Source organism: Pungitius pungitius, chromosome 17 (genome assembly GCF_949316345.1).
Source record: "Pungitius pungitius chromosome 17, fPunPun2.1, whole genome shotgun sequence".
NCBI classification, from domain to species: domain Eukaryota; kingdom Metazoa; phylum Chordata; class Actinopteri; order Perciformes; family Gasterosteidae; genus Pungitius; species Pungitius pungitius.
The window spans coordinates 11,686,630-11,710,123 of NC_084916.1; the positions used below are offsets into that span (position 1 = coordinate 11,686,630).

Here is a 23,494-nt window from a genome sequence, read left to right on the forward strand (position 1 = left end):
AGACCTTCAGAAAATCTACTATTGAAGGCAGATGAGCACAGAGGCATTAAAATAGATATTTGTAATCTAACGCAGAGTAATAGAAGAGGAATTGATCCAGCTGTCCTTCCCATAGCCCTAAATACCAAGTCTATTTCTATTTGAAGTAGATAGAAAGGGATGCAAGTCATGCACGCTGCATCTTCCCTCGTATACTTGAAGCATCTCTTTTTTATTAGGAGATAATTAAATAGGAAGTTCTCACGTGTTTGTAAGTAATCTGTGTCACATTTGTGTGTCTCTTTAAACCAGCATCAAAGAGATTAGTTGCTTAAATTTGTGGCTTCATGTCCCTTTGACACCCAGAGAGTTCATACAAGTAAAGCCACCCTTTACCATCTGGTGTGTGTGTGTGTGTGTGTGTGTGTGTGTCCTGCAGGACTTGAAGGACGAGAAGAAGAAGGCACGGATGGCAGCAGCCAGAGCAGTGCTGGAGAAATGCACCATGATGCTCCTCACAGCTTCTAAGGTAAACAGCTTGTGCACCAACGGAGGACCTCTCGGCAACGGTTACAGGATATGTCCAGTTTAAAGATGCATGACCTTCTCAGGTTTATTTAATTTCAAGGCGGCGTGTAATACTGCGATGAATGACAATGCCCAAAAACCCGAAGCCCCGATGTCTTAAAAAATACCAAAGGACAATTAATAACTGTCTTTGAACATGGAAAGGTTGGAGACGGTAGAGCAGGGCATGAGCTTTGACATTCCACGTCGAATTCTTTCCCAAGACCTGCCTGAGGCACCCGGATTGCGAGTCGGCGCGGATCAACAAGGACGCCGTGTTCCACCGGATGCGCTGCGCCCTGGAGCAGGTCATCGAGATCGTCACAGAGGCACGGAGCTGTGGGGAGAACAAGATCCTTCCCGCCAGCATCTATAACGGCATCAACAACTTCAAGGTATGGAAAGACCATCGTTTTGGATAAGAATCCTCGGATGGTCTGGTTGTGACTCCATGTGGGTGTTCGATTGTCAGGTTGAGATGTAAACAAATGTATAGTTCACTGTGCTTCAAATGTAACTCAGAGAATCAATATGTTTTATGACCTGGTTGTCACGGTTACGTCAATCATAAACCTCCTCTCCTCGATGCGCACCGGCAAATGAAAGAAAAGCCACAACACGAGGGTTTTGAAGGGATCTTTTCAGCGAGGTGAAAGAAGGAGAAAGTATTGTAATGCCCAGTGATCTGTATTGCTGTTAATAAATGGCTTTTAGCTCTTAATGGCAGCATTAAACTAAAAGCTTCTTCTAAGTACGCATTAACAGTTAGAACTTTCCCGAGTGTGTACTTAAGATGTTGTTTGCAGAATGTATTCTCCACCTTCGATGGTCCAAGGTGACTAAACCCCGCATCCCATTCACTTGATGACCTCGTCATGTGCGTTATGATAATGAGATAGTAAATTATGGCTTTCCCCCCCCCCTCAGAACAAAGGTTAGCAAAATTCTTGTGTTTGTAACCACTTTGACCTGCTCCCCAATCCCCCCCCCCCCCACCCCCCGTCCAGTCCAGCGTGGAGTGCCTGCGAGAAAACCTAAACTCCCCGTCCCCCCAGAGCATAAGCAGCCACCTGGAGGCCCTGGTGGAGCGGACGGAGGACTTCACTGATTCGGCCTACACCAGCCACGAGCAGCGTCAGGCCATCCTAGGTCTGTGCCAGCTGGCGCGCCAGGAGGCCCAGCAGCTGGTGCAAGCCTGGGCCGAGGCGGTATGTTGAGCAGGGCATCATTGCACAGATGCTTATACCTCCTGCAGGAGTATTCTTTTTAAAACGTATGCCGCTATATGATATTTTTTTAGGAGATGAACTCATCACAAATGTAGTTGGAAAGAGCCCAAGTTGATTTTCTGCCCGTAAGACCATGTTGAATATCAGCTTCTATTCCCCTCTCTGTCTCTCTGGAGCAGCAGTCCGTCCATGCCAAAGAAGCCACGGAGGACATGGAGGTGGCCATCCTGAAGACGTGCCAGAGCGCCAGCGAGCTCCGACGCGAGGTGAGCTTTCTCTGCCCCAAAAAAAGGATTTACGGCGAGACAAAAGACTGGAATGTGTCTCGCTGGGGGCTCTGCCTCTGTGCTCAGGTCCCTCGCATTACCTGCAGCGCATCCGTCACCTCGACTATGCCATTGCGTCACCTCCGCTCTCTCTCCTCAAATTCCAATCCTCATTCATGTCTCCCACCCCGTGCTCTCTCTCGGGCCTCTGTTACTCGACTCAAGCTTTCCTGTAATTCCTCCTCTAGCTTCATAAGGTGGCAGTCATTCGCGCCGCTGACTTGCTCAAAGTTCACGGGGAGCAGTTGCCTCTGCGGGCCCTCAAGGCTGCAGGCGCCGAGGGGAACCTGGAGGCAGTGGCGGAGTATTCTCGCACACTCACTGAGCAGAAGGAGCAGCTGGTGGAGGTAGGTGGGGGCCCGGAGGGAAGGGAGGCAGCGAGGCTGGGCCACCTAATAAAGGTGTTTCACTGGCAAACTACACCGGAGGAAATCTTTTGTGAAGTTTAGATTTGACTTTTTTTAGTAGTTTTCAATCTACATTCTAAGTATAAGTAATTCAATCTAATAAGTGAAAAGGCGAGTTTGCCACAATGAAAACAAAGTTCAGGAGAGCACAAACTGCCTGACACGAGTGGGAGGGAGTACGTTTGTAATCCTGAAACAAATGAAGGTCCACCCCGTGGCTGTGGTTAATGAAACACTGAGCAGAAAAATGCTGCTGTTAGGTCTCAGAACATACACAATAGTATACCTATAGAAAGGTATTGGTTAAAAGTAAGTTATACTCTTTGAAATACTATCAATTTACAAACATTTAAAAGCATGCAACCTTAAGATTCACTTATTATCCACTTATCCTTAAGAAAAGTTTCAGTCTATTCAGTTATTTTTTTTTTGCTTTATGTTGAAAAAACAGAAAAACATACATTCCTACAGTTTTTTATGGATTTCGTCAATTCATCTAAAATCAAGTGATAAGGCAGTGATAAGGCATTAAACTTCAAGTATGATTCATACGTTGTGATACAAATGGGTATGATCACTTCTGATTGTGTATTTACACTGAGGTTATTATAATCACATAGAGTGAGAGCTTATTTCCATTTCGCACAGTGTGACTTTTTAAACGTGTCTCTGACCTCAGACGTGTCGGCTGCTGTGCCACGTGTCGGGCAGCGAGCCTCTGGAGATCACCTGCATCCACGCTGAGGAGACCTTCCATGTCATCGGTCCACAGGTACACCGTGTTAGACTGATGTAATATTATAATTTCGCACTCGACTGGAAGCAAAGTGTGGGAAACTGACACCGGGCGGGGCTCAACCTGAGACCCGTTTGACTTGACGCCAGTGGTTCAAACGGGTCCCACGGTGATCAGGGAGTGAAATCGGAAACCGAGGAAAATCCTCCTTTTTAGAAGCAGTGTGGAGCGAAAATAGACAAATGAGCTCACGTCTGCTCAGCCTGCACCTGAGAACATGCTGTCCCTGGTCCACCTAATTACGTTTGCTCTTGGAAACCATTCATGCCAGTAATTATCCAGCGGTGTGGAATGTTCCCGTGCTGCAGTGCGAGTGTCAGGCCCCGCGTGGCTCGGCAGCACCCCTAGTTCAAAGGTCAGCCAATCAATTACACTGCAGCATGGGGCAGCAGGGGTGATGTGTGTCTGTGTTGGCCCAGTGTAAGAGAGGGGTGGCCCGGAGGGTAATTGGCTATTAAATACTGCAATGTAGGGGAAGGGTGTGGGTTCTGTGTGTGTGTGATTCTTTGTGTGTGTTTTTTGTGTGTCTGTGTGTTACTATGCCGTGTGTGTGTGTGTGTGTGCGCAATTTTGTCCGTGCATTTGAGTAATACCCCATTACGCTCATGTGTTTGTTTTTGTTGTATTGGTCAACTTGTGTTTATTTTTATATTTTTGGTTTGACAACAGAAATGTGCTTATCAACCCACTAATAATGAAACTTCATTCATTTGACCACATCGATATAAACGTAACCGTTAAAGACAAGCGGTAACCGTAGTAACCGTTTGAGGCTCTGTTGTGAACCCAGGGAGAATTACCAGTGTGTTAAAAGGCACTGCGTTGCCGTGGTTATGCCGATGAAAGAAGATTTCCATCTTCCAAGGGAGCTGTTGCTGGTTTCCGGAGAGATGGGACCAATAAATGACTTGGTATATTGTCTAGTGTCCGTTGCTGTATTAAATAACAGTTTGAAACGGATAGCCGCCTCTAGTCTTGTGTTTGATGTCGCAGTCTGGGAAGCAGGCACAGGGGACGGACCTGAATGCAGACAAAGAGGAGGGAGCATCAGTAACAATGCAAGGATTTGATTCAAAATTGCTTCCAAGTTGGAGGCCAATACAGCAGTCGGACAAAATGGTAGACAATTCCCAGAAAAACTGCAAAGTCAAAACAACGAACGGCTCGTATGAATGGAGACCCACTATTGGGGAATTGGGGGCAGATGAGCCTTATCACAGGTGACCACAGGGCCTTAGAGAGATGCGTCAAACAAATGAGTCCAGGGCACATTTTGTTTCACCGTCTTTCCCCGTATTCGCATAGTTTTTCGCCCTCTTTACCAAGCAACTTCATTTAAAATCTCATTATCGCACACTTCCCACTCAGATCGTGTCGGCTGCCCAGACGCTGGCGCTCCACCCGTCCAGTAAGATTGCGAAGGAGAACCTGGAGGTGTTCTGTGAGGCCTGGGAGTCGCAGCTTTGCGACATGGCCCTGCTGCTGAGAGAGATCAACGACGTCTTCGAAGGCAGGCGAGGTGCGTTGCTCCTCAGTTATTAATGGATTCTTGGGTGCATTTGTGTGGGTCAGCAGCAAAATACATCAGAGAGGATCCGAGTGTCTTTCGGGAAGAGCGGGAAGCAGAAGAGAATACACGCAAAATATGCCCTCAATGGCATTCAAGCCTTAAAGAAGAACATTCTCTGATACAACCGTGGTGCACATTTTGCGCCTGAACCCCTCCAATGCCTTAATGAATCATTTCAGCAAAGCAAGCGCATATCTTTAAAAACGTTTAAATTGTTATGGTATCTATGTCAATTCTACACAAATGTAAAATAGAATTATGAACAATACATGCTTTTAACTGGAACTTGCGCTGGTGGCATAGAGCATTTTTTAGATGCCTTTGACAGTCTGTACTTATTACCAGTTATCCAGATTGTCTCTATCCCTTTCCTCCCTCAGGAGACAAAAGATCTTATGTGTCACTTCCCAGACCCGGGGTGAGTATCACAACTTCCATCCTCATGGATATCCATGCGTATGTCCATGGAAATCCGAATAATTAACACCTGACTCTTTACCCATAGAAACTCTCAGCTAACCTGAAGACGGCCAAGGCTGTAAAGTTGGACGCAGAGGTAGCACCCGCCATTCTCCTCTGAATGATCTTCGGACCTCGGGTTTCTAGCATCACTCTGTGCGTCCCCTGTGTGTGCGTGCAGGAGCAGACCAGCATGGCCAAGCAGGGCCTGGAGCTCCGCCTGCTGTCGTCAGACGTGGACGCGGAGGTGGAGAAGTGGGAGGAGCAGGAGCACGACGTCGTGCGACAGAGCCAGAGCGTGGCCAGCATGGCCCACAACATGTATCTGTTCACCAGGTGACCCCGCAGCGACACACAGACAAACACACGCGCTCCGATTGCATTTTCGGGGATCAGTATGGTAAAAGCCTCTCAGCAGCCGCATGAATCTCTTCGGAGGCTTACGGGTAATGAGATTCTCGAGCCCCCGGCTATCGATATTCAGCACGCACCGACAAAGTTGACATGGCAGTGATTATGATGATAACATTTTTATTTATTTATCTAAGCCAAAGTTTGAATGGGTAGCCGTAGATGTATTTAGTTTTCATCCATCTCTTTCGTCCATGATTCCTCTCCTCATTTTTAAGTTTCCAATATTTTTTTCCCCAGAGGGGAGGGCCTGCTGAAAACAACAGTGGATCTTTTTCACCAAGCTGAGGTATGTGTGTGTGTCCGTATCCGCCCGATCTCTCCTTCTCCTTACTCGCTGTTCTTTTTTTCCTCGCGTTGCATCCAAGTTGCAAAGGAATGCGTCGGTTGTTTTGTGGAGCCACATACTCGCGCGGGCCGATCAGTAGGTCAGCAAACGCCAGCATCCCCTCATTCACTCCCCCTCCACTATGCTCGGACACATGAGGCGGTAACCAACAAGGTGGCGTGGAGGAGGGTATCTATTGAATTGGGAATGTTGAGTAATTTGTAGAAGCAGGTTCCAAAAATACCCTCAGAAGTTAATAAATATGGGGTGTGCGATTGAGATAGTGAAGGAAGAGGAACGGGAGGGAAACAGACTGGAGGGCGCGCTAATAGGAATATTAGAGAAAAAGTCAAAGCTAGTCATAATTACCGACCTTTTTTTTTTCTTTCTTTATTTTAAATCTTTTGAACGGCTTCCTCGTTGAAGTTATAATAATCGTAGCTTTGGCTGCATGTGTGTATGTTTTCTGATTTCTGACTCATTCTTAAGGTTCTCTCTGAAGAGGGACTCCAGCTGTGCTCGTCTCTCCGCACTTTTTCCACTCAGGTACGTACAAATGCCATAAATCTCTCCCTCTCTCTCCAACACAGTTTAAAGCTGACCAAATCCCAATGTATTCACAAAAATACACACTTTTTAAATGTTTTTGCACACTAGACAAAAAAAATAAATCCAATGTGAGTTATGTAACATGGAAGAAGACGTTTTATATAAGCAGCAACAAAATGAGTGCAGTTGAAAAGCTGAACAATCCAGAAACATTTATTTTTGTGTGCTTTACTTTTCTGTTTCTAAAACAAAACAGTGGTATGTAAACATGTAAGAGAATAGGAATAGGAAACATGTTTATTTGTCTTTTGCATAGGATGAGCTGCCCACCCATCTGTATGCAGAAACACATGGGCCCCTGTGCCCCCCCCTCCCCGCCCTCGTTACGCCTCTCACACACCGCACACCCGTATCACCCATTCTGGCGTGCCAGGTTCGCCTTATAAATCACACAGCGAAAGCCGGAAATTAAGTGCTTTTCACGCACACTCCCACCGTCTTCCTAGTGGAGGCCCAACGAACGCAGACGCAGCCCCCGGTGCCCTCCTCCAACTTCTTCCACAGGTCCTCCAAGTGTAATTACACGGCTCTCTTTGACAGCCGCTAACGACGTTCATTTGTCACTGCCGATTGGCCGTGGGAGGGTATGTCTGCGCACATGTGAATGTGTGCAGTGGGAATCAGGATGGCGGTGGGGGGGGTCGGGGGTGTTGAGTGTGACCGCGCCGGACTAATTCATGATCCGGAGGCCCGGCGCTCCAATTTGCCTCACGCGTTCTGATTAATTACATCAAACAAGCCGGTGCTAATGGAGTCCCTCTGTCCGTCCCTCCCCGCTCAAAGTTCTTTGGCATCAAAGTTGTGTAGCACACCTGCGTCGCCTCCATCGACGGGATTGGGCTGTTTATGCAAATAGTGAGCATTTTTGTAATTGAGGTCTACGCGGCTTCGTGTAGTTTTTTTTTTTTTTTCCTTCTGTCGTGAATGCTGCTATGATGAATAAAAAGAGTTTGTGTTTTTAGGTCGCTTGTGGCGTGTAACAGAAATAGATTGATGGCCCCTGTGACTGAGATGGAGGGATTAACCCAGCCGGATAACAGACTTAAGCAGCAGGCCATGACCTGGCTGCTGCTGATGGATTACATCAAACTACACTACATTTTTATTCATTTCACCCTCATTTTTTGCTGATTTTTTTTTTTTTTTGGACCTGATTTGTGTTTGAACCATAGCAGGGTAAATCCAGTGCGTCGGTACATCGGTCGGTCTCTGTACATATTAACCCCAGGATAAACCACCTCTGCGATCCCCGTTTCATTCCTCATCTCTGTTCCAGCTAGTTGATGAGGAGAAGTCGTTGGTGATGACAGAGATGGAGAAAATGTTGTCATTGTGCCAGCAGCTGCAGCTGGGAGCCAGAAGCCCAGTACAGGGCAAGACTGCCACCTTCCAGAAGGTACTCATACTACGCGTGTGTGTCTTTAACTTGTGGTGTTTGTTTGTGTGTATAGTTGATTGATTTATTTTTTTAAATAACTCCCCCAGGTCTGTTTCGTTGAGAAGATCTTAAATTAGTAACATCACACAGTGTTAGCAGCAGACTTGATTTTTTTCCCCTGAAGCTTACAAAAATAGTCAAAAATACATCCCCAAAAAACAGACGGGCATCAACGAAGCACTATGCTCAGTTAAAGACCCAATAGACCATTACAGTGTTATCTCATTATTGGCTACGGCCTAATATCTAAGTAACACCATTATCTGCAAGATGAATGAACGCCTGTGAGAATGAATGAGCATCTTGGGCAGGGATGAGCTCCCCTAGTTCCCCTTGTAATACATTAAGGTTGTAATCTAAAGGACTTGATAAAGAATAGCCTGTCCTTTGCTGATTAATGAGCACACATTTGATATATATATATACATAACATTAGCTCCCATCTCTGTTTCTCCATCTTTTCACTCCAGCATTTGTCTCTAATGGCACAGTGTGTACGTCCTGATGCGCGTGTGTTGGCTGCTGGATTTTGTATGATATGTATGTGTATGTTGTTGTTGCATTTGAATTCAATGGCTGTCCATGCTTCCCCTCTCCAACTAATCCTAGTGCACATACTAATTGAATTTCTTTGCCTCTAGGTGGATTCATCCATACAGACAACCAGAGGCATCTTGACTGTGGTTCTCTCGCTTCTACCGACTTGCAACAAGCTCAGCAGAAAGGTGATCAGACGGGACTCTAGTCATAAAAGCACCTGTGGAAGAAACATTCTTAGTTTTTCATCGTATTTTGTTTATTTCCATTTGCAGTACAAGTCACAGAGGAGTAGCCTGGGGTCCCTGCAGGACTGGAGAGAGAGGCAGGACGCATCCACGCCGGTCAAAGAAGAGGAAACTCTTGACAAGGACAGCAATGGCTTTGGGGTCAAATCTCTGGAGCAACACATAGTCGGGCTTAACCTCCTCGAGAGCAAATAATCCAGAGAATAGTCTCCTCCCTTGGACGATGTTGTCCCTTGACGCAGCACATAGCCAACCTCCCTTTTCTGCAGACCATCGATTTCAGGAAATACTTTACTCCCCTCAACCCCATGCACACACCACAGGGAGCTAGAGCAGTTTGTGGTGAAGATGGATGTCTCGAGTCATTTAGAGATTGTATTAGTTGACTGGATGATGAAGTGTGAGCTTTACAGAGCTCGCTGTTCCCAGGGGAACTTTGAATCCAGGGTCGCTTTGTTACCTGAAGCACCAGTTTCACACGAGGCCACAAGATGGAGACAATCAGCCAGGACCATGACTTTGCAGTGAGGCCCCTCACTGATTTCCAAGTAACTTATTATTGATTCTCTGGAAGGTTAGTCAATAAACTGATCAGAAATCAGGGAAAAAAAAACTCCTATTAATGCTCAGCTTAGCCATACATCCGTCTTCACTATGTGCCTCTGTGTTACAAGCCCAATTGCTTCGTGCCGTATTGTAAACGTGTTGCACATGGTGGCCAAATTTGCAATCATCACCAAACCTTTGTGTTTGAGTCTCTTGTGGTCTGTGTCATGAGCTTGTAATGTTGACACTTTTTCTGTAGTGTTAGAGATAGTGGTACATTGTGTCTGGTTCACCTCACTTGGTTAAATTAGTATTTAAAAAGTCAACCACACCATATGATTAATGACTACTTTTCATACAGTGTTGTGGAACGCTAGACCTGTTATTAATCAGTTTAATGCCAAATATGATTATTCTCATTAGTAAACTACAATTTTCAGCTTGCTACTAGTGTGAAAAAATAAAGCTCTAACACATCCAGTTTAAGTGACTGGATGGGCCTGGTTTCTCTCCAAAAGTGTACCACTAAGATACTTGAGGGATGCCAGAAGCTTTCTTTATGCTGTCCTGTTATTAAATCAGTGTTGTTACATGCAGTCTTTAACAAAAAACAAACATAATTCTGAACTGGTACCGGCGTCAATTGGAGTGTATTTGTTATGAAGACTATCATTGTGAAGCTGCCTTTAAGGCCAATTTGTAAATGGTGTATGGTATCTATAATATGGTACTTGAAGAGAGCGCGCGGGCACACACACACACACACACACACACACACACACACACACACACACACACACACACACACACACACACACACACACACACACACACACACACACACACACACACACACACACACACACACTCCCCTAAGGTAATGACTTTGGTACTAGATGAGGTGTCATAATGCCCGAGATGATTAACATACATTAAGCTTAAGAGATGCTCTGTACAGTGTGAGAGCAGCTGGGGATGCCAGTCATTGTAGTTGCGCTAAAGATGTGAAGAAGAAATATTTGATCTAGTTTTGGACCATCCATTCTTTTGTCAATTGAAAGGTTAATGAAAGTGACACAAAAAAAAATAAACAATATTTTTCTTAAATTCCTGTTGGTTATATTTATTGACATTCTAGACAAATAATTCAAATTAAATATTTGTTGCGTTTATAACAAACAAAAAGACTTCAAGTAAATTATAATGCTTTCCTCCATTATTCATTTATGAAATTTGAAAAAAAAAAAAAAAAGATTAAAGAAACGCAGGGTGCCTCCTGAAACCTTCCTCAATTTCTGAAACAATGTGTAAGTACAGAGGTGTAGTGCACGGCTTGCATCATATGAAACAGTCCCTTTGAAGTGGCCAAAATAAACTGTGCCTCTCAGTCATCAGTCTCAGTCCAACCTGACGAGTGCCAGAACAGTTTTGACTCCTCCAGTGAGACCAGAATGTGGAGCTTGGTCATGATGGTTGAGATTGGGCAACAGTACGTTTGGAGACGACACTCTCAAACTCCTCTCTGCTCAGAAGATTCTCTGTTATGCTCTTGCTCTCTTCAAACTTTGGCAAGATGACGGCAATGTATCCTTCAGTGGATGGCTGTTTAGATTTGACATACAAAGCACAATTCAAGCATTTATTTATATTAGATTAAATGAAACTTCAATGATTGTGGTATAGTCAATATAACAGTCACCTCTACTACAGCAGTGCTTTTTAAACAGTGTAATTGAATATGCGGTTTTATTAAAGAGGGTGTGAAATTCTTACATCAAGTATACATAACAATAACCAAGTGATCATTTTATTATCATGTAAAAGTATAGCTACCTTTTCCAGCAAGAGAGTAGGTGTTTCTAAAATACTCTCATTGACCTCGAGAAGTCGACCCCGGATGCAGCTGAAAAACAACAGATTTGTGTCCCTGATCCCGACAGACAAGCATTTAGAATGAATGACGTGAAAAACAATACTATTATCTCACCTGTAGATTGTGTATTCCGTTTCATCTGTGCAGGTTATCCGGCACAGAGGTGCAAAATCAGTAAGGAACTGACCCCCCTATAATTGGAAAGAATAATTGACAGGCCAAGCCGAAAAGAGTGGGAAGTGAAACTACACACATACAAATTCATGAACAATGACCAAGATCATCTGTAGCTTCATTGATCATTGTGAATTTACCCGCTTAGACTTTCCAGACACTTTGTTCTTCAGCCGACTGCAGCAATTACTGATCTGGTAATTGATGCTTTTGATTGCCCGCCCATCCTGAAGGATCGGGTGAGTCTCCGCTAACGTGATGACACAGAGTCTGCAAAGAACAATAATAATAAACTTGTTGAACAAAGAGAAAAATAGAACCACCTGTTCCTATATTCAACTTTCCAGAATAACTTTTTTACGAGGGTTAGTTGTTTTTCAGCTGTACTTAGTGTTATTCAGTTTGAAGTATCTATAAAATAGTTAATAAATGATGTACTGGTGACCACCTGCTGTTACTCGTGGTGACGTTACCTGTTTGAATGCTGCAGGATGCAGTGGTCCTCACATGGTTTCCCCTTCATATCTAAATAAAACATCCACAGCACACACTTAACGTGTTTGAATCAAACGCATGAATGCTGGCTAATTGTCATCGGGGTAAAACGTCAACAACTCCATGCCCGGAGAGCTCAGGTTGTGCTAACGTTAGCTCGGAGAGCTAACAGAACGTGCGAGTGATTTCAGCGGTACGGACGTTACTCACCGGCCCGGAACCACCGCGTGTAATACCGGTCGATGACCGAGGGCGCCGTCGCTTCAGTGTCTCTCGGCTCCACACAAGCCATCAAACAAATGTCACAAAACCAAATCGCACCGATAAAGAGTAAACATGCAGAGTTCTGTGACAGTACCTCGCGTGACGGACCGCATTTGGTGTGACACCGCGGAGTCCGTCCGTCCAACAACTCCGACAATTTTAAAAGGGAAAATGGTTCCGGATCATTTTTTTCTCTTTGAGGATGTGAACTCTTTAAGTCCATTTGGGAACTTTTAAAATGACAATGTAAACTTGGCTATTAAAAAGTAATCCTATCATAATCACTCTCCATATACCTATTTGTTATTTGGGTAAAAACAGAAATAATATAATTTTCGTTTTTAGGTGGGCGTTCCACAACAATGTTAAAATATAAATTAAAAAGCTTTGTTTTTGAAATTTACTTTGTACATCTTTTTTTCGCCCTTTTTCGTAGAATGGTCATGTGGTGTAACCTGTGTGGAACACACTATTAGAGCAATTTTCACTTTCCCCACTAGATGCCGGAATTTTGCAAAAAACTGCTCTAGAGTTTGGATCTGTGAAATCGCCTCCATCTCATCTCTCACCTAGACCAACCACACACTGACCATACTAAATGCTTCATGGACATTTTTCTGGGATTGGCATTGGAACAATAATGTCATCTTTGTGATAATTGAGAGAAAAAGATCACAAGAGAAAGAAAGACATTTGCCTGATATTTGGCGGCACGATGACTTTTCCATGCACACCAGCAGGAAAGGATTGCTGTCAAACCCCATCGTATTAGACTTTTCCATTACTCCTATGTCTGCGGTGGGCCCCGGTCTGCAATTAATTCAGAGATGAAACACGAACCCGCTGTGGAAACAGTGAAGACAAGTTATCATGGGCATGACTCAGGCATTTCAAATATGCCTACCCTTAATATTATTTAACAGCTATAACAGTGATTTGACTTGTTCCAAACAAATTGCTTTAAAAACAACCCTTTGATGCTAAATTTAAAAAGTTAGGATTAGAATCTATGAAAGTTCATGAGACAGTTTCACAGTTTTATAGTTCTAAAATAAAAAAAGTAATGTGAGTGTCAAAGTGCTCCACACGTCCTGATAACTACCAGGTGACCTCCAGTTTCCACCGGATGTGTATCTGTGTTCATCCGTCTGCTCATACATGCATCTGTCAGTCTGTGTACATTCCCAAGCAGTAACTACATTTTGTTGAAATTAAACTTTGCTCCATCTCCCCCCCCCCCCCCCCCGCTTCAAATCTTGACTTCAAGGTTCACTGGCTGGTTCCCAGACAGGCACTTTGAGTGTCTCCAGCTGCAGATGCTTCTGAGTGTGTGCGATGCAAGCACAGCTCCACGTCAGCAGCCCTTCTTCTCTGGCCTGCTGTTTGCATGTTGGGCTCCAGCTGTCTCTCCCTCCACTTCGAAGTAGCCCGTCGACGGAAAGGAGAGGCTCTAAAGGGAGAGATGCTTGCGTGGCTTTCAGAAGCCAATGACACACTATACCTTATACAATTCCTCTACCTGGACTATATGCGGTGCATATTCGACCAGAAAATGTTGGATTTCCTGGTTGGTGACGCATGTAAGGTGATTTATTTTTCATGAGAGTTTCATGAACCCAAACAATCAACAAGACTTTTATACGTTTCTAGGGGGATTTTTTGTAATCCAAATTGGCTACAGCAATTGATACAGAGTTGTTGCTTTTACAACAACCCTTTGATGCTAAATAACAAAATTTAGGATTTTCACAGTCGTACAATTATATACAGCACAGCTCGTCATTGGCTTCTCAAAGCCACGCAAGCATCCCTCCCTTCAGGTTAGGGCTTCGGGGTGGAAGCGCCTGAATCTGCCACTTTACAGACAGAGTCATTTGCTGCCTAAAGGAACATTTAAAACCCGTCTGAATGATTTTACACAGACTCCGATTAGTGTGGTACATTCCTCGATGAATACTGTGTTGCTGTGATCTGTTTTCAGATTGGGAAATTTAAAACGTGTTCGGGCTGCTGTCAGTGAATATGTTGCACGGGGGTCCAGCTTATCATCCGATAAGCTGTTGCCACGTCAAATCTGATACGCTTTCACTGTGGTAATCAGTCATCAAAGTTGCAATCAATCATGTCGGAGCTTCTTTGTTATTCGTGGCCTCTCGCCAAAGGCAGTGAGGCCTGAAGCTCGTAAAAGTGTGTGTGTGTGTGTGTGTGTGTGTGTGTGTGTGTGTGTGTGTAAATCCAATTCACGATTCCCTTTAAGGCTGGAACATGCTTCTGCTTCTGCGTCTGCATCTGCGCCTTGTGTCGACGGACTCGTTTCAATTCATGGTTCAAAAAGGCTTGCGCGTGAGAGCTGATTATTGAGCAAAGATTAATTGTCACCATAATAATTAAACCGATGGCTAATTATTAAGTGTTATTCTTCAATGGGCGTCCCTTGTTCTGCTTACTAATAAACTTATTAAATGAATAACTATGTCCTTAATATAGTTCTCACCAATACACCTGTAAAGCTTTGTTACTTCTTGCTATTGTGGTGATAAATCTGTCCTCAGACAGAGAGAAATATACAAAACTAAGACAGAGAGAAATATACAAAACTCAGACAGAGAAAAATATACAAAACTGTTAAAAAACAGCTCTGTGTTAGTTCCTGCATTTTTCCAAAGGCTGACCAGAGCAACTATAGCAGAAGTCTGCCTCTCATAGAACATAAAACAAGCGATCAGTATCTTAAATATGGATGAGTGTCAACAGGAACTTTGTGAGTTGAAGGAATCGGGTGTGCCTGGCTGCAGAGCAGGCCTGTCTTTGTGAAACAATCAAGATAATAAAATGGCCAAATAAGTCCCTTGTGGTTTTGTTTAAAGTAATCCTTTCCGATGATGTTTTTTTACCCAACCGTGGTGTCACTGTGTCACTTCTGCAGTGCGCAAACAACAGGAAGTGGTCAGTTGGGGACACTAGTATCATGGTACACTCAAAGGATCAAATCGTGATTTTAAATAAAATGTGATAATAACGAATAATAACAGCTCTGACAGATAGTGACATCTTCATTTCGACTGCTTTCCCTGTCTTCTCCCATGCCGCTGTCTACAAAGTGCTCGAGGGTCATTCCTGATGCGAATGTGTTCATAGCTGCCTTTCTGCTCGTCATTCTCCAGAGACTAATGGGGTCCAACAGGAGCTGAGAGCAATGGAAAGAACGTGCACGCAGTGAAATGCCAAATCCACATCCACACATGAGGAGTAATGGACAGGCATTAAGAGATTTCAGCTTTGGATTCTAACCACATGCTTTCTTTTGCAGTAGCCTTGGTTTGTAGTTAAATCATTTGTTTAAGTCATGAGAGACTGTCAGGGATGTATGCATATACATATATTATGTCACCGACTGGGCTTCTTTTGGTTCACCAACAAAGTGCCTGCGCGATGCTTGCATGAATTATTCGTAAGAAGCCACGTGGCAAACGTATTGGAAATCCTCTCATGGAAAAGGAACCTTTCCCCAAGAAAGTCTCCCCCCGTCTTGTTTTCACTTGTAGCGTAGCAGCAGGCAGGACGCTCTGAGCTCCAACACAGCTGGCGGTGACAGCGGAAACCAGGTTGTTCCGTTAGTCCAAATATCAGCCCTTCAAGGGCTTCGTAGGAAAAGTCATTTGTGCCTCTGCTCTGCCTGAATGAAGCTTTCCAGATTCCACAAGGTAGTTTTCTTCAAAAATGCATCATGGTCACCCTGTTTGTTTTTGCAGAGGTTATTTGCACAAACCTGTAACCAAAAAATACAAAAACACAACCTTGAATACCAATGCCAATTGTTTTGTGGCTATTCTCACACAGAAAAGGCATTTTCCTAATTTCTTGTGTATGTTATTATTATTTTAAAAAGTCTTCAGGAGCTCAAGGTACGACACCGCCTAAATACTGATTATCTTGTGCAAGAAATGCCTTGAGGAAGGATAGCGGACACGGTTTCAGAAGGTCACATGAGAACACTCCATTTCTTGGCAAAGATGTGGCCGTTTAGAGCTTTTTTGTTGGAGTTTGGTTTATGTTTGTTTTCCCCTGGCGCTCAAGACGCACTGTGTGTGTATTGGCCGAGGCTCTAATTTCAACATTAAAGCACATGTTCTCATGTGTTATTTCTGAAGCAAATATTCAACTGCTGTTGACGGCTCTCTTTGGGGAGGGGGGGGGGGGTGTTTCTTTTCAAAGATTTAGAGAAAAATGTCGAAAGTTGATTTTCTCTGAATCATTTTCCCACCCCTGTAATTTTGGTAATACCGAATTAATTCTCTTTCCCTCAAAAATAAAGTCACAATTCCCATTAATTCTCTGTGCCTCAGAAATAAAGTCATAGTTATCTTTCAATCTGCAGCTGATCTATAATCTATCTCTGTAGAAAAAAAAGTTATCTAGACTGATTTCTATTCTAAACCTGCAGGATGTGGTCTGAGAGAAATTTGTGTCATCCTTCACAAAAGAACTAAGCTGAAAATAGCAACGGTTCCAGGAAACCCTCAAACAAGTATTTATATGATTTCTTTTTTTTAAAGTGAAAGTTATTTTTACTAGGCTGAAAACCAAGAGACCATGCACTTTAGCATTGTTTCGCCTAATGAGGGGAAAGACAACATGGGCAGAGAAGCCGTTTGATAAACATAAACATGAACGGAAAGTACAAACCGCGCTTTGGATTGAGCTAAACAAACACTATCTGGGTATTTTTTGGCTTTACCGTGCAAAAAGTGCACAAGTGATGAAGTCAGAGGTTTGCACAGCTGGGCCTTGCGATAGAAGCTAGGATGTGGCAAGATTAGAAGAGCCTGATTAACCGAAAACAGACTGGAGGAAGAAGAATATCCCTCCATCTGTTAATTTTCTTCACTTATCCTTCTCTCGTCTTCCGTGCCTCGCCATCATTCCTGGACACAGAGACAAAGACACAAACTCTTCATCCTCTACTTGTTTATAGTTCAGGGGGCCAGAGGGCATTTTTTCCACTGTTTTTCGTTGGTGCTCACATCCATTGAAGCATCAAGCAAAATCAAACAGAGGAACAAGGAACTGATCTTGGAATCCCTTTGGTATCTTCACCAAGTTGCCTTGAACTCAGGGTGACAGCGTGCGCCGTGTGGGCGTCTGCTTCTCTTAAGCTTGAGCTGTAATTCTTCCGCTCTTCATCCCACTGAGGCCCTTTGTTTTCACCAGATGTGTGATGATTGGCCGGCTAAGGGAGTATTGTCTTTCTTTTCTGCGTTGGTATTACAGTAAATGCTATTGGATTTCAAAGAAGAGTGATGTTTTTTTGTTGAATGTTCCCTGATGTATATATGGATGAACAGATCGGTCAAAGGGAGTTTATTTTGAATACACGAGTAGCCTTTGAATAAAACACAGATTTGCTTTCATGCTGGTTCAAGATAAACTTTAAGACTTCACCCCAGATACAACGCACGTCTGAATAAAATGTCAATGAATTACATCAACGGCAGCACAATCCTCTCTCTTTTTCAGACTGGTTCCACGAGGTCTGGACCGGGGGGGGGGGGGGGGGGGGGGGGGGCAGGCTGATGTGAGGAGTGAGTAATGCTGACTGCACAGCAGTCTCTGCATGGTGCATCAGTAGGCCACCGGATGTGTGTACGTTACCCCACTTTTCTCCCAATCCATTACAAGCATTTTACGAGACTTAAAAACAAGGAAACACGTGTGTTAAATCAACCTGCTTTTTAAGAAGAAAGTGCTGAGCTTAGTCACACACAAAGTTAGATTTTTCACAGATGCCAACTTTGGAGATTATCATTAACTTTGAAATAAACCGGTCAAAGACAACAGACCCATTCTAGGAATTTACTAGACATTTAAAACACTTTAGCCATGTTAACTGATGGTAAGTGTTGATGGCCATTTCAGAAGCTCTCTCAAACAGTGCCTCCAAACACATTTTTTGTGCTGTAGAACAGAAATTTATGGACACTTCCTCACTGACTAACTGAGTCTGCTGTGCTTCTGCTGTCTGACTCAGATGTACCAGCAAAGAGCAGAAAGATATAGATAACAACAATGCAGCTCTCAACTTTGTATTCGCAGTTTCTTTGGGGTTAGCTGTTAAAAAGGTTATGGTCAACTTCCCTCGATACGCAAGAGGAAGTTGCTCAGGCACAAACAAAAAAAGTGTAAGACGGAAGTGTCATTTTGGATGTTTCTTGCACAAATAAGTAATCTGCAGAGGTGATAAATGTGTACTGTTTGCATTCCTTCATCAAAGATGCCATCTTTCTCAGAGAGAATCTATATTTGGCAAGAATAGACATAGCTGGATAGAGGAAGTTCAACAAAACATCTCAAATCTAACAGTTACTTCTTCTCTAACACCAAACGTTTTAGACGTAAAGTTGCACTTATCGCAAGCTCTTTAATGCGAACACGATGTCACGATGAAAAACGCACTGAGGTCATATCACCCGCTTTCCGGTTCCCACTAGATCTACGGAGCGTTTTAGTGACTTTTAGCTCATGGTTTGTTTCCGTCTTCCCCCTTGTGGCTCATTTCAGCGGGCGGCTGTTTCTGATGAAAGCTCTCTGGTAAAACTTTGCCCTACGAGCCCATCACTAGGCCGCAAACCAAGGTTAACGACAGGTGAACATAATGCAGCATTCAGTAGATAAACTGCTAGGTATTTACCTCTGGAGTTGGTGGAGACCGAAAACAATGCCATTACTGCTTCCTACAACAAACAATAATCGGGGTCACAACCATTCAACCATTTCACATTTATTAAGAACACTTGAAAATAGTTTGAGAGCCACTAATACTCATGTTACCAAACAATATCCATGTGCAGAATACACATTAGAGTTCATTGTACCGCCGTCCAGTTCCAATTCCATTGAGATCCGTTCTATTAGCTAGAGTCAAAGCGCAAGTGCTCGAGCCATCTGATCCATCTTTAAAGTACTTCTCGCATTAGAAAGTAACACGCTGCAGTGTTTGGGATGCGTGAGCACAAATTTAGACCCACTGCAGGCATCAGAGAAGTGGTGGATCCGAGAGAAGGATGTGCTGAAGGCGTCCCACTCGCTCCCCCTAGAAGTCCTCTTCATAGTCAATGTTTCCGAGGGCGCTTTCGGGGACAGTGTAAACAGATTTGCTCTTCTTCTTCCTGCTTTCTGCTCTGGCCCGCGCCGCGTTCTGATTCCCGGAGAAGGAGAGGTAGGCGGCGATGCTGTTTCTGACCCCGTAGCTCACCGCGTTTTCACTGCCGCTGTCTGTGCTGACCAGCTGTCTCCTGTCGAGGGAGGAGATGAACCAAATGAACGGAGACAGAGCAGCTCGATGTTCGTTTGTCAAAGGATTAGGAGAAAAATGGACATCTGTAATAACTAATTTGCCAAAGATCCGCCTGACTATCCGTAATCAATAATGAGTGGTTGATAAATGCATTAGTTTCAGACATCTTTCAAGAGGAAATGTATCTGGTTTTAATTTGATTTTTTTGTTTTTCTTGTATAGAATGTTGGTTTCTACAAAACAAACAATATGAAAATGTCCCGCTGTGCTTGTAAGTTAGGAGCGATATTTTTAATACCTAAAACCAAGTTAATCAGCAGCTAACTCAATTTAGCGATCTGATGGTTGGCATCTGGACTTACAGTACAAGACGAGTAATAAGATGGCAGCTAATAAGCTTCCATCTGACCGTGTACTGGCATGCTGACAGATTGAAACCACGGCATATCCTCCCAAAGCTTCTCAGGTACCTGTCTATTTTCTTCCAGTCAAAGTTCCGTCGCATGACTACAGGTGGAGGTCCAGGAGGTGCGTCTGACGGTGGGGTCATTTCTGACAGACAGGGGGTGGTCAATGCGCAACAGAGGCCATCTGCAAAGTCTGAAAAAGGCAGAGGAGGTAAAATAGTGCTCACAAGCCTACACCTTAGGGATTATATAGCATTCTTATTTGTATTTCATTTCCTGTTTCGTTCTGAAAAAATTGGAAATATATCAAAAGGTGATGATAAGAATCAGTTCTATATTGAGAATGATGATGACTGATTGTCAGTGCTTGAGTACGTGCTATTAAGTGTGCGTGAGACCAGGTCTACGTGTTTCCTTTGGGTTGTTTTTAGAATTGCTTCACTCTGTTTGGTTATGGGTTTGTGCAGCCACTCACCACAGTAGTGGTTGATCATATCTTCAAGACACTGGAAAGTGAGGCGAGGGGAGATGTAGTACCAGCTGTTGTCCAGTCTGAAGATACGATAGTGCTTTACAACCCTGTGTTTCACTGAGAGTGAATACAGACCTGGGTGTACGACACAAAACATTAAACAGAAATACTTCAATCCTACCGAGCTTCTCTGTTCTATGAAGCAAACACACACTGGCATCAGAACTCAACAAACATTACTAACATTATTATTAACTGAGTCAAACTCAAAGGTTTGTGACGAAGTAAAAGCAGATGTAACAGAAATGTGCAACTGCATCTCTTGCCATGTACGGTCACTGTGGATTTTGTCATTATGTGGGTACGTTTTAGACCAAAATATGGCCGCACGTTCGTACAGAGAGTTCGATGAGAAGAGTAAGTGATACCATTCGTGTCGGTCGTTGATGCAAAGCTGCTTAGCGTAGCTTAATTCTAGCATAAAACGGCAACAAAAGTTCAAAAGTCCAAAATTACAAACATTTTTACCAAAAGCTTATTAATTAATGAATTATTTTTTTGTTTAATTTCATGCAAAAACAGGTGTAAAAATATGAAATATGAAGGCTTTTTGCGAGAAAGTCCATTATTTCCGTGTGTCAATTTTTCTGTTTGTTTTTGAGATGTATATGATGGAGCAAAGGGTGAATATGTGCATCAAAGATCCCCTTCCAGAAATTAGATGTATGGGACTTTGACAATGCAGTTTGAAATTCTGTTAATTTTTGCACCTGCGAGGGTATCTCCACTCCTTTAAATTTAGACAAAATTCCGTTGTCAATGTCAATGAATATAATTTTTGTTCAAACATGATTTCGACAAGAAATAAGAAAAGAACCCGTCTCTGTTTGGCATTTTAAACCCTTCTGCTATTATCTCCACGTCACACCGATCTGATCTCGCCTACTTGTTGACAAGACTTTGACCGTCCTAATTCAGAGTAAGCCAACGTCAAACCAAAGAAACTCCAGTGTCCTCACCTCTTTCCCTGGTGTTCTCCCGTACCATGAAGGAGCCCACTCTGTTCCCAGGTAGAGCGAGCAGCTCTTCGGCCTTCTGCCTGTCAACCCCCTCATACAGCCAACTGACCACACAAAAACATGCAGACATTCAATCAGCAGCAGCAAAATGGCCTTCTCATTAAAACCTGAACATCCGCACGCGACAATCTGCTGACATCACCTACTTCCTGAGATCTTAGATAGCGTGATGGAAAAAGATGCATGGGTGTTTTTACTAAAAACAAAATACCAAGGAAGTTCAAAGATATCAACCACCAGGCTGATTTTAGAGGACAGCGTCAGTATTGTTCTACTTACCCGTGGTATACCTTTGCCGCGTGGCTTTGGGGTATGTAGTTCTCATTTTGTGTTCGGACACAGCGTACTTTCCACCAATAAGCCTCCCTGACCGCCATGAAGAATCAAATAGGAATCAACAGCAGACTTTTTTTATACTGCAAATTCAGAGCCTCAAGTTGGAAAAAAATTGACTTAAAGAAACCTGATCGTACTTAGCGATGAGTCTGAGCTTCTCCCCCATCCTGTAGATGGGCTCGCTGATGTCAGAGGACGGGTAATCCTTAAGAACCACCACCACGTCATCCTCTAAACCTGCCAGGCACAATAATGATAGCGTTGACAAACACAAAAGTCCAGCGAACCGCCAAAATGATTCCTTTTATTCCATTTTTTTCCCCCCACCACGCTTGTAAGACATTACTGAGAGCGCTGCTGAAAGATTCCTCTTTGCAAAACACTCTTGTGTTACTTATTCATATGTTCATATTTTTTTTTTTTAAAAGAACAAAAACGTTACCTTTCACAGAGCTGTCTGTGTTGACTTGGCCCGTGGAACTCGCACCTCGCGTGATGTTCCCCATCCTCAAGACGGACCTCACTGCCCTGAAGTGAGGGCAGAGAGACAGGTTTTCTCTCAATATAGAAACCAATTTCCACTCACGTACAAAAACTATACATTCGCACCACTAAACTTCTCTTTGCTGGTGCACCACCAAGTTTTTAACTTCCTTTAAAACTGACCATTTAACGACGTCAGCTGACAAACTCTTTACAGAATGGGGAAGCAAACAAACAATTCCCCACGACGACGCCTATCCGTGTGCTGAGAAAACGCCAGTGGTTAACAGTTCTGAATCCGTGTATTGCAAAACGCTGTCCCCAAATTACAAAAGCACGACTGATATTACTTCATTTACATTATGATGAATTTCAACAGATCCTGCCCCAGTGGCAATGCGATCACACAGTGATCGGTTGGCCCGGCGTTGACAAACAACAGACCCCCCCCCCCTCCCCTTCCCGGGTTGCTACAGAAACCACAAGCCACGACGCGTAGCTGAGGCGATGGATGCGAGGAAGGCCGGACGCCTACCCGTGCAGCCTCTGGCCGCTCCGATGGCATCAAGGGTGGAGAGAGGGACGACGGTCCGGCCGAGGCATGGTGGCAGCAGTGGAGTCCTGCGCTAGAGAAGTCCCATGTTTATAAGAGACACCGGCAGTGACTCGTCACAGAGTGTGGCGACAGCGCCTCATCACACTGCAAACTCACTTCCTGTATTGAAATGAGGAAGAGAGCCAACGCAACACATCACGAAACCCATAACGGGCCTCTAATGGTGTTTGGGGTAACTGTCAAGCAACACTAATGTTTTCTTATTCACATTTTCTATCCTCTTTTGGAAGCCACAGAAATATTTGGAGCATATCGTTCAAGGTCGATGGTTCCCAAGGGAAAATGTGTGATTAATGATTTGAACTATTTATACCCAACCAAGCATGACCATGTTCCAGCTCAGCTGATGGAAAGATGCAATACTTTTCATTGCATTTGACGTAACCTTAGATTTAACAATAACAACAACATACACGTAAACTATTGTGTACATTAAATATGTATCCACACAATCTACCACAACAGCTCTAAATGCAAACTAATTGGTTTTAGATGTGTAAGACTGTATATTGGCTGGGACCAGTTGTTGGGTAACCAGCAGAGAATACAGG

The 23,494-nt window shown here is 43.7% G+C and overlaps 3 protein-coding genes across 4 annotated transcripts in view; 1 reads left to right on the forward strand and 2 right to left on the reverse strand.

The window, feature by feature from the left end:
• The window catches only part of ctnnal1 (catenin (cadherin-associated protein), alpha-like 1), a 35,734-nt gene extending 25,177 nt beyond the window's left edge, over positions 1–10,557 (forward strand). Inside the window, exons 5-19 of the mRNA XM_037474558.2 lie at positions 419–508; positions 771–941; positions 1,554–1,754; positions 1,955–2,041; positions 2,290–2,448; positions 3,188–3,280; positions 4,673–4,823; positions 5,255–5,292; positions 5,380–5,430; positions 5,515–5,669; positions 5,985–6,033; positions 6,562–6,618; positions 7,958–8,077; positions 8,761–8,844; positions 8,932–10,557. Coding sequence (XP_037330455.2) covers positions 419–508; positions 771–941; positions 1,554–1,754; positions 1,955–2,041; positions 2,290–2,448; positions 3,188–3,280; positions 4,673–4,823; positions 5,255–5,292; positions 5,380–5,430; positions 5,515–5,669; positions 5,985–6,033; positions 6,562–6,618; positions 7,958–8,077; positions 8,761–8,844; positions 8,932–9,099 — 1,674 coding nt within the window. The 3' untranslated portion in view covers positions 9,100–10,557. The remainder of the gene's footprint in view (positions 1–418; positions 509–770; positions 942–1,553; positions 1,755–1,954; positions 2,042–2,289; positions 2,449–3,187; positions 3,281–4,672; positions 4,824–5,254; positions 5,293–5,379; positions 5,431–5,514; positions 5,670–5,984; positions 6,034–6,561; positions 6,619–7,957; positions 8,078–8,760; positions 8,845–8,931) is intronic.
• Positions 10,558–10,591: 34 nt separating this feature from the next.
• Positions 10,592–12,406, reverse strand: abitram (actin binding transcription modulator). The gene is made up of 6 exons (XM_037474559.2): positions 12,203–12,406; positions 11,971–12,022; positions 11,638–11,767; positions 11,438–11,514; positions 11,284–11,353; positions 10,592–11,052 (listed from the first exon to the last, which is right to left on the reverse strand). Exons 1-6 carry the CDS (start codon positions 12,282–12,284, stop codon positions 10,915–10,917), a joined length of 549 nt encoding a protein of 182 aa, XP_037330456.1. The 5' UTR covers positions 12,285–12,406; the 3' UTR covers positions 10,592–10,914.
• A 5,416-nt stretch (positions 12,407–17,822) lies between these two features.
• Positions 17,823–23,031, reverse strand: sla1a (Src like adaptor 1a). 2 transcript variants are annotated; one of them, XM_037475120.2, is made up of 8 exons: positions 22,511–22,661; positions 22,287–22,372; positions 21,982–22,081; positions 21,788–21,874; positions 21,449–21,552; positions 20,433–20,564; positions 20,021–20,150; positions 17,823–19,548 (listed from the first exon to the last, which is right to left on the reverse strand). In XM_037475120.2, exons 2-8 carry the CDS (start codon positions 22,348–22,350, stop codon positions 19,347–19,349), a joined length of 819 nt encoding a protein of 272 aa, XP_037331017.2. In that variant the 5' UTR covers positions 22,351–22,372; positions 22,511–22,661; the 3' UTR covers positions 17,823–19,346. The 2 variants fall into 2 exon arrangements, with proteins under 2 accessions (XP_037331017.2, XP_037331016.2); XM_037475119.2 differs by lacking the exon at positions 22,511–22,661 and adding an exon at positions 22,863–23,031 and having other exon boundaries at positions 17,824–19,548.
• Between the last annotated feature and the right edge of the window lie 463 nt (positions 23,032–23,494).

Excerpts from the sequence above, each read along its gene's own strand:
- abitram (XM_037474559.2), bottom strand. The coding sequence starts at position 12,284 with ATGGCTTGTGTGGAGCCGAGAGACACTGAAGCGACGGCGCCCTCGGTC. Across the intron at positions 12,023-12,202 it reads CACGCGGTGGTTCCGGGCCG|ATATGAAGGGGAAACCATGT; the intron begins GTGAGTAACGTC and ends TGTTTTATTTAG. Across the intron at positions 11,768-11,970 it reads ATCCTGCAGCATTCAAACAG|ACTCTGTGTCATCACGTTAG; the intron begins GTAACGTCACCA and ends TGTTCTTTGCAG.
- sla1a (XM_037475120.2), bottom strand. The coding sequence starts at position 22,350 with ATGGGGAACATCACGCGAGGTGCGAGTTCCACGGGCCAAGTCAACACA. Across the intron at positions 21,553-21,787 it reads GCGGCAAAGGTATACCACGG|TTGGCTGTATGAGGGGGTTG; the intron begins GTAAGTAGAACA and ends TTGTGTGGTCAG. Across the intron at positions 20,565-21,448 it reads GGAGAACACCAGGGAAAGAG|GTCTGTATTCACTCTCAGTG; the intron begins GTGAGGACACTG and ends TCGTACACCCAG.